The sequence below is a fragment of the Coptis chinensis genome, chromosome 2, assembly GCF_015680905.1.
Source record: "Coptis chinensis isolate HL-2020 chromosome 2, ASM1568090v1, whole genome shotgun sequence".
Taxonomy (NCBI): domain Eukaryota; kingdom Viridiplantae; phylum Streptophyta; class Magnoliopsida; order Ranunculales; family Ranunculaceae; genus Coptis; species Coptis chinensis.
Window position 1 is genome coordinate 15,444,931 of NC_141457.1, and position 9,053 is coordinate 15,453,983.

General features: G+C 35.0%; 1 protein-coding gene and 2 long non-coding RNA genes across 4 annotated transcripts; all 3 read right to left on the reverse strand.

Moving 5' to 3' along the window:
• Positions 1 to 210: 210 nt before the first annotated feature.
• LOC147515073 (protein FAR1-RELATED SEQUENCE 5-like) lies at positions 211 to 1,026 on the reverse strand. The gene has a single exon (XM_086592789.1). The coding sequence runs from the start codon at positions 1,024 to 1,026 to the stop codon at positions 211 to 213; it is 816 nt and encodes a 271-aa protein (XP_086448915.1).
• Positions 1,027 to 2,828: 1,802 nt separating this feature from the next.
• On the reverse strand, positions 2,829 to 4,147 carry LOC147515074 (uncharacterized). Its single transcript, XR_015213358.1, has 3 exons — positions 3,873 to 4,147; positions 3,552 to 3,748; positions 2,829 to 3,158 (listed from the first exon to the last, which is right to left on the reverse strand). It is a non-coding gene; the product is annotated as an uncharacterized LOC147515074 (long non-coding RNA).
• A 21-nt stretch (positions 4,148 to 4,168) lies between these two features.
• On the reverse strand, positions 4,169 to 8,738 carry LOC147515075 (uncharacterized). Of its 2 annotated transcripts, XR_015213360.1 has the most exons (7): positions 8,514 to 8,738; positions 7,835 to 7,892; positions 7,658 to 7,725; positions 7,531 to 7,569; positions 7,040 to 7,384; positions 4,293 to 4,377; positions 4,169 to 4,219 (listed from the first exon to the last, which is right to left on the reverse strand). It is a non-coding gene; the product is annotated as an uncharacterized LOC147515075 (long non-coding RNA). The 2 variants fall into 2 exon arrangements; XR_015213359.1 differs by having other exon boundaries at positions 4,175 to 4,377.
• Positions 8,739 to 9,053: the final 315 nt, after the last annotated feature.

Sequence of the window (9,053 nt, forward strand, 5' to 3'; positions counted from 1 at the left end):
GCACTTCATAAACATAATAAAGCATAAATCTTTTGAAAATCCAAGGATGTGGATATTTTTTAGACAATTTTTCATAATGTGCCAACAGCATAAGCGGTGTTTCAAATTTGGGATAGTAGATCTCACAGCCTCGCGCATCGCCGGGTCACCATCAGTGATCACTGACTTAGGGTGTTTGCCATACATCGCGCCAACAAAAGATTTTAATACTCACTCGTAAGACTCCACACACTCACTCGTCGACAATGCAAAACCAAACACTGCTGTTTGTCGATGGTTGTTCACTCCAGCAAACACAACAATCGGCATCATGTACTTGTTGCTCTTGTATGCTGAATCAAACAATAATACATCTCCAAAGCATCTGTAGTCCGCACATGAGGTAGAATCTACCCAAAATAGTCTAACTAGCTGCCCACCCTCATTTAAGTTATAATTGTAATGAAATAAGGGATTTCCCTTCACCTTGTTATCCATGAAATCCAACAGTGTGTTGGCGTCACCATCAATACATCGAATTCTCCTATCAAGCCCCATATGATTATACAAGTCTTTCTTCAAAAAACCAACACTTGAGAAACCTCCAGCCCTATGTACAAAAACATCCATCATCTTGCATTTATGAACACCAACATCAACTAGGCTCGTAGCAAATTGCAAATCTTCTTCACTTACATTTCTATGTGATCTTAAGAACATCGAGCTCGGATCTGATACAAGTGGATGTGTGTGTTCCCCAATAAAATCCTTCACAACCCACAAATTTGATTCAAAATCATAACCAACTTCAAAGCGGGCTTTACATTTAAACCTAGTGATGGCCTTCGATTCTCTGGATTCGATGTCGCGTTTTCTGGGTGTCACATTGTTTATATTTCGTTCACCAGCAGCTGAGCATAGAAATCTCCGCTTAACACGAACACCATTTGTATGCATTCTATAAGTATCTTTACGAACATTAAAACCGACTAACTTTGCATATTGATTGTAAATTGTGAAAGCCTCCTCAGTCGTCTTGAACCGCATAGAATAGAATGTTGCTTTGTCTGCTTTGAAAACTCTACTAGCCTCACACCCATCACTGTCTCTATCACTGTTCTCATGAATTTCAACATTTTCACCTCCCTCATAGATGTCACATCCATAAAATCACTATCCTTATACGTAAAACTATCAAAACATGAATTTCGAAGCCAATCTTCTTCGTCATCAGAGAAGTGATTCATCATCGGATTGCTACATGAAACAAGTGCACTTTTAGTGTATATTCACTCGTTTTCTTACTCTACGAAGTAATCACAGTGGTAATAGTAAAAAAAAATACATAAATGCTTGAACAGTATAATGGTCAGAACTAAATAATTATGGTGCTCAAACCATATACCACTTTGGAAAATTTCAATGTCAAGTTCATTTGATTCAATGTCAACTTTATTTGACATTAAATCACATACCATTCAATTGTGACATTTTACCTAGACATGAAAAAGAGAAGGAGCCAAAAGAGAAATCAACTAACCTCATACTTATAATTGTTGAAGATCAAAGTACACTATGAGAAATGGAGGCAAGAGTTCTCCAGTTGAACGGATTTTAGTGAGAGAAAAAGTTTAGTTTGCACCATATGGAGGTTAGAGGAGAGAAGATGTGTTGTTACTTTCTTACCCTTAACTATTCCTTTTGCTTGTAGCATACTCCTATTAAACTAATAGATGTAGCATACGCCTATTAAATTATTAGATGTAGCATAATCCTATTAAAGTGCTAGATATAGCATACTCCGATTAAATTATTATATGTAGCATACTACTATTAAACTACTAGATGTAGCATATAATTAAGTATCTAACAACAAATGTCATTGTAGTCTACATGCCATTACGTCACTAAACTAGTTCTTAAACCACTAGATATATCATCCGACCTCATATATCATACTATTTTTGTATTTTTTTATAAGTGAATTTTATTGAAATATGATCTGACCTCAAATATGATAATCTGGAGACAGTACAGAGGAAGTGAGATAGAGCCTCACCTATAACAACACATCGTTACAAACAGCAATGCACCCTCAGTAATGGGCAGAAACTAAGTAGTCACCAGTAGTAAGAAGTTCCAAGTGGAGAACCAAGTCCCTAAACCTATAATCCTTCCTCTCTGTTATGTTGTTAGGGTTTTTCGTTTTATTGTTGTTAGGGTTTTTTTTAGTAAAGGGATAAGGATAGCTTCTTCGTTGTTGGTTCCATTATTACTAATGATGGTTTTTTTAGGAGGGTTTTAGGATGGAGAAACTTCTGAAATATTTCGAATTGCCACCGACATTATGCAATGGAAAGTTATTCATATTTGTTTCTGAGGGAATAATAACATGATCGATGATAACTCCTCCGGCTTCAATAAATGCATAGGAATCTTACACTAGAAGTAAAAATTGATCAAATTCAATGTTTAAAAACTGTTAGAAGGTTTGTTTATCCCAATTATCCCCTTGTTTGTGTGCTTTGTTTTTCTAGGCTCCCCTTGTTTCTATTTCTAGGTATTTTTATCTTTTTGGTTTTTTCTTGTTTTAGCTTTCTCATTGTATTACACTGACGAAGGTGAACAAATTCGAAAACCACAATTTCAGTAATACAAACTAGAGGACTAAAAATGAGTCATTGAAAGCCGGTCACTTATTTCTAGCATGATGAAGTACATATGGACCATATGAGTCATTGAAAGCAAATCACTTATTTCAAGCAAGATGAAGTACAGATGGACCATATTTACCAAACAAGTTAAAATCCTTTTTGACCACTAATAAAATTCCAATAAAATTAGCCTCTAAAATTAGGGGATAAAATTCTAAAATTATTACAAGAGGTCGGTTATAACAATGTACTTATGATTTCTGTTATGGCTTGCATACAATACAACAGTTAATGGAACTCTTTTCTTATTGCCTTGTGAAAACATTAATTTTAAGGAGTTCTTCTTAATATCTATCACAAAACGATACTTGACATCTTTCTTAACCATCATCTCAAGTGCTTCATTTATGTAGTCGATTGGAATAACTTCAATCCTTGGGTATATCTTGTTCGCAGCACAGAATTCTAACATCTCCCGTGTATCCTTCGTACCACCCATTACACTCCCAGAGAGAGTTTTGGAACCTACCAAGAAGATAGGAAATTATTTTAGTACCGACACGACCACTAACAGCATATTACTATGCGTTATAACATCTCCATCAATTAAAAACCAGTTTCAGAAAGACCAATTCAGCAGGAAAATAGATAACTAACCTATAGGGATATTGAGGTCTGGATCCTAATAATAGTTGGTTTATTAGGGTTTGGTCCAGAAAAACTTGAATATTAGGGTTTAGTCCTACTTTTGGTTCTTAACTGCAAATCTGACGGTCACACATTTTACATTTTTAATGTGTGACCGTTAGATTTGCAGTCAAGAACCAAAAGTAGGACTAAACCCTAATATTCAAGCTTTTCTGGACCAAACCCTAATAAACCAACTATTATTAGGACCCAGACCTAAAAAACCCTAACCTATATTAAGGCTTGTGGGATGAATTCTAACTTCGCTTGGAAAGAAAGCCCACTAAGACCAAAACACCCATAGTCTTCAAGAGTGCCATGTATGGATCAAAGGGATGATCACCAGATGTAGTATCAACTATGAAGTCAAGAAAAAATTTGGTCACTATTCAAAAGTTTCTCGTCCCTTTCATATAGCATACCACTGTCTGTAGATAAGATAACCTATTAGAGGTATGCAAGCTCAAGAGGTAGACTAATGTGAATCATAAGTACCTATGGGCATTATCAATATCTTATCAAAAAAAAACAAAGAAGGCCAGTATAACTTACGTCCATAACATACTTCCAATTGTTGTTTGTCAGTGATGCGCACAAATCTGTCATCAACTTTAAGGAGATTCAGGGCTTCATCTTTTTTAGATGTACTTCTGCTGACAACTGTTACATGTAATCCTAATACCTTTCTGAACTTCACTGCCATATGTTAGCCATGTTATAATTACCACTAAAAAAGCAATACAAGTTTACTACTTGATAGTATGCAACACTATGTATTATATAACCTTAGGTTTCAAACATACGAAAGTCGATTCAAAAGAAATGGCTAAGTGCTCGTTCGAGGCTTCACGACCACTATCAATTATCTTCTCTATCTCTCGAGGATACCAATTTAATACCTGCATAGTGCATCCCAGAAGTAAGTCAATTTTCATCGATGATATATGAGAAAAATTTGTGTGCATAGTTTACCTGGCCATTAACAAATCTGTTAAGCATCAATTTTTCCAGCTGTTTACCGTGTACTTGAATTGTGTCTCCATCCCAAGCAATAGTGCTGCAATGAAACACATACATTACGTACACCAGTTAATACAATAACTTATACATCTCGGTGATGGAAAATTCAATTGTCATTGCAAATACATACGACTACACATTCTTTATAGTCAAATGAACAGTAGGCATCATAAAAGGTTTTCAGATTGACTTACATTTTACATACTTTACATGTGCAGACTTGAAAAACCACCCAACCACTAACTGCTTTCGTAAATCAAGACATTGAAATGTTGATGAATATTCTACTAAAAGTAGCTTTTCACCAAGCTTTGCTGTAGTCAGACAGTCGTCAACACATATTACTATAACCACTTTCTGTTTTCCCTCTCTCTCATTCTTCTTGTTCACTTTTTGTGTAAGCCGACTTTCTCGTCCTTTTCCCACATTATTTTTGTCACACTTAATCTTTGTGTATGTGATGTAGTACTAGGACATTGTTTATCCATGTCTATGGAACAACTCTTAACCTAAATTATAAGGAAATATTTGAGAAATTGGACATGATAGAGTTAGCTACCCCAGGAGGCTGTCAAGTTATAATGATCTATCCTCTCAAATTGAAAGTTTTTTTCAATTTGAGAAGATAGATCATTATAACTTGACAACCACCGGGATAACCAACTCTATCATAACCTTCTTTTCTTATATGAGGTTCCTATATTTCCTTACCTATTAGGCCGCGCTTTGAATGTGAATTCAAATAATATGGAAATGGCATAGTGAAACTCTCATACCTTTAGGTTAATTGTTCAGTAATAGAAAAGTTAGAGATAAAAATTGTCATAGTATTACATCACATAAACGAGTAGAGGTTAATGACACACCACTAGCAGTACCCAAATCCCCCATGTCATAGGCTCCATCTAGTAGATGATGATTATCGTAACCACTTTCTATTTTCCCTCTCTCTCATTCTTCTTGTTCACTTTTTGTGTAGGTCGGCTTTCTCGTCCTTTTCCCACCTTATTTTTGTCACACTTAACCTTTGTGTATGTGATGTAGTACTATGACATTGTTTATCCATGTCTATGGAACAACTCTTAACCTAAAATACAAGTAAATATTTGAGAAGTTGGACATGATAGAGTTAGCTACCCTAGGAAGATGTCCGGTTGTAATGATCTCTTCCCAAATTGAAATTTTTTTTCAATTTGAGAAGACATCATTATAACCTGACTGCCACCGGGATAGCCAACTCTATCATAACCTTCTTTTCTTATATGAGGTTCTTATGTTTCCATACCTATTAGGGCATGCTTTGAATGTGAATTCAAATAATAGGGAAATGGCATAGTGAAACCCTCATACATTTAGGTTAATTGTTCAGTAATAGAAAAGTTAAAGTTAAAAATTGTCATAGTATTATACCACATAAACGAGTAGAGGTTAATGACATACCACTAGCAGTACCCAAATCCCCCATGTCATAGGTTCTATCCAGTAGATGATGATTACCGTAACCACTTTCTGTTTTCCCTCTCTCTCATTCTTCTTGTTCACTTTTTTGTGTAGGCCGGCTTTCTCGTCCTTTTCCCACATTATTTTTGTCACACTTAACCTTTGTGTATGTGATGTAGTGCTATGACATTGTTTATCCATGTTTATGGGACAACTCTTAACCTAAAATACAATGAAATATTTGAGAAGCTGGACATGATTAAGTTAGCTACCCCAGGAAGATGTCCGATTGTAATGATCTCTCAAATTGAAAGTTTTTTTCAATTTGAGAAGACATCATTATAACCTGACTGCCACCGGGATAGCCAACTCTATCATAACCTTCTTTTCTTATATGAGGTTCCTGTATTTCCATACTTATTAGGCCGTGCTTTGAATGTGAATTCAAATAATAGGGAAATGGCATTTCAGTAATAGAAAAGTTAGAGATAAAAATTGTCATAGTATTATATCACATAAACAAGTAGAGGTTAATGACACACCACTAGTAGTACCCAAATCCCCCATGCCATAGGCTCCATCCAGTAGATGATGATGGTGAGTGTTTGTTGGAAACTGGGAATCAAGTGATAGTAAAAGTTGGACACATGCCCGCACCAATCAAAATTACCATTATTTTTCCTCATTATCAACATAAACAAGGAAAACCAATAAATGAGTATTCACGAGTATTCCACATAAATTGTCATACACTGGACTATATACTATATAAGATGTCATATGAAGGATTACTTCACAATTTTAAGATACTAATATACTACTCAATGTGTTTTATTCACAACTTCTTATAACTTATTAATGTTATCGTACTTTAAATGTCATAATCTAGAGTAGTTCGTTTTGTGTATAGTGCATTATACCAAATAAAGTCTCATACTAATACAGTGAAATATGCAACATGAAGTGTCTTTATCTTGGGCTAGTTCTCATATAGTTAACATACTGAAATATGCCACATAAAGTGTCATATTCAAGACTAGTTCACATATGAACTACGCCTCATATATATACTGCAAAAAGACTAACATACTGAACTATACAAAAAGAGCCTAAAAAGAGTTAGATCACTTTAACTAATTGAATTATGAGTGTTGAATTGTACCACATAAAGTGTCATATCAAAATATTGATGCACTTAAAACTTCACAAATAAATAAGAAATCACAATTCAGACAAGGAGATAGAAGAAATCAACTAACCTGATATTGAAGATTCAACAACATAGTCGGCCCCATATTCACCCTAAGGGATCTCTGCAGGTTTTATATTGGATCGAACTAAGGATGTATGCTGATACTAATTTTTGTATAGTGACATAAACCACCTCAAGTCTCATAATTAATGTCATAGTCGGTACAAACAAGACATTTGTAAAATTTAGCTCCAATGGCAACAAAGAAAGGAAAAGAAAAACTGGAGAAGATACAAACAGTGTCCCCATACCATGTATGATGCATCAATGAATGGATCATTGACAGCTACAACATCAATATCATCTCTGCTTGTTGCAATACGTAAGACCAACTTTCCAATCCGACCAAAACCTGCACGATGTTAATTTTCAGATAGACCGGAAGACCAAATGCATTCTATGCTCTAAAATTAAACTGTGACATTGCTAGTCTAGATGGAACCTAAAAGATGCAAATAAGCTAATAATAAACAAGATTTCAAGAAAAAAAAAGCTCACCGTTGATCCCAATCTTTGTCTTCCCACCGCTCCATGACTCTATACATGAGCAAAAATGACACCAAATAAGACAACTTCACATAATTAAAAACTAATCACCTTAAAAGTCCTATAATACAGCTCTTACTAGGAATGGTAGGGGGTGTCTCTGTGACTGTGGCTTTGATTGGCTGAATACTTCATCCACTACATTTCCTATCATCTCGATTTGAGAATCATGAGATTTCTTGTCTACAATATCATAAAAACCACAATGTTTGATCACTCAACTGTAAGGATAATGAGTCAACATGAACAGAGTTACCGAAAACGCTTGTCTGGACCTTAGCTGATTTCAGACTGTGATTGCCACTGAATGATTGCTGAGAAAGACAAAAAGTAACAAAAATCATTGTAAATTCAAAAAAAAAAAAAAAAAAAAAAAACTTATTCCTCTCTTTGAGACCATTTAATTCTAGAGGACGTCTAGTATGCGCAGGGTGCGCTGCCATAAGAGACATTGATTGCAGTACTTTTTTGTGCAATACACCCTCACTCCTGCCTGATGAGTGTCCTAGATTCTCTCCTGCGCACACTAGCTTTACTCTTAATTCTAACATGCCCATATGATATTGTTCGATCCTCCTCTTGATGTAACACTCACAAATATTGTAATGGATGATTGCAATGGAGGGTGTACTATTCACTATCACACTATGAATCAATAAAAGTTGGGGATGCAACTTAAGCAGTTTCCGACAAACAACACTAGCAACAAGAAAGGTGATAGTATCGAAACTTCATTTATATCTCCACTCATAACGCAAGATACTACCTTTAACCAAATAACCAATACTCATGTCCAAGCTCAAAAAAGTCAATCATTCATTAACAAATTATTTCTACAATTCAGCTCATCAAATCATACCAAAACAAGCAAGTAATCATGACTACATATATATATATATATAGAAAAATGAAATAATATTAATATTATATATCACCTTGGGAGGTTCAATGAAAGAAGGAGGTGATGCTGCTACAGTTGATCTAATCATAGTAGAGAAAGCCATGTTTTCTTCTTCTTCTCTCAGATCTATAAACCCTACTGCAAGAGAGCAGAAGAAGACTGAAATAAGAAAGCAAGCATAGGAAAAAAAAATTGTTTTTGTTCGGCCTTGTCTTTTTTGTTATGGACATTAAAGAGTTTTTGGAGAGAGTTCGTAGTGAGAGAGAGAGCGAGTTTTGGAAAGAGGGAGCATTTACGTTTTTACCCTCACTGTTGTTGTTTGCTAAAACTTAAACACCGGTCACAAATTTTAAAATGAGTAATTCACAGTCCTGCGCACACTAGCTTTTCGGTAAAATTTTCTTTTGTACCAGGAAATTGAAACCTGTTGGCTTTTATCATCACCAATAACTTTCGAAGTACATTTGAACGTTGTCATGAACTCATGGCAAAAGGATGAGAAAGAGTATCATAAAAGTTATGTGCAAAGTACTCAATTTAGGTACAAGCATTATTAAGTAGGCATCCCAATAAT

What these genes read in the sequence shown, in the direction of transcription:
- LOC147515073 (XM_086592789.1), bottom strand. Translation starts at nt 1,026, where the DNA reads ATGCGGTTCAAGACGACTGAGGAGGCTTTCACAATTTACAATCAATAT.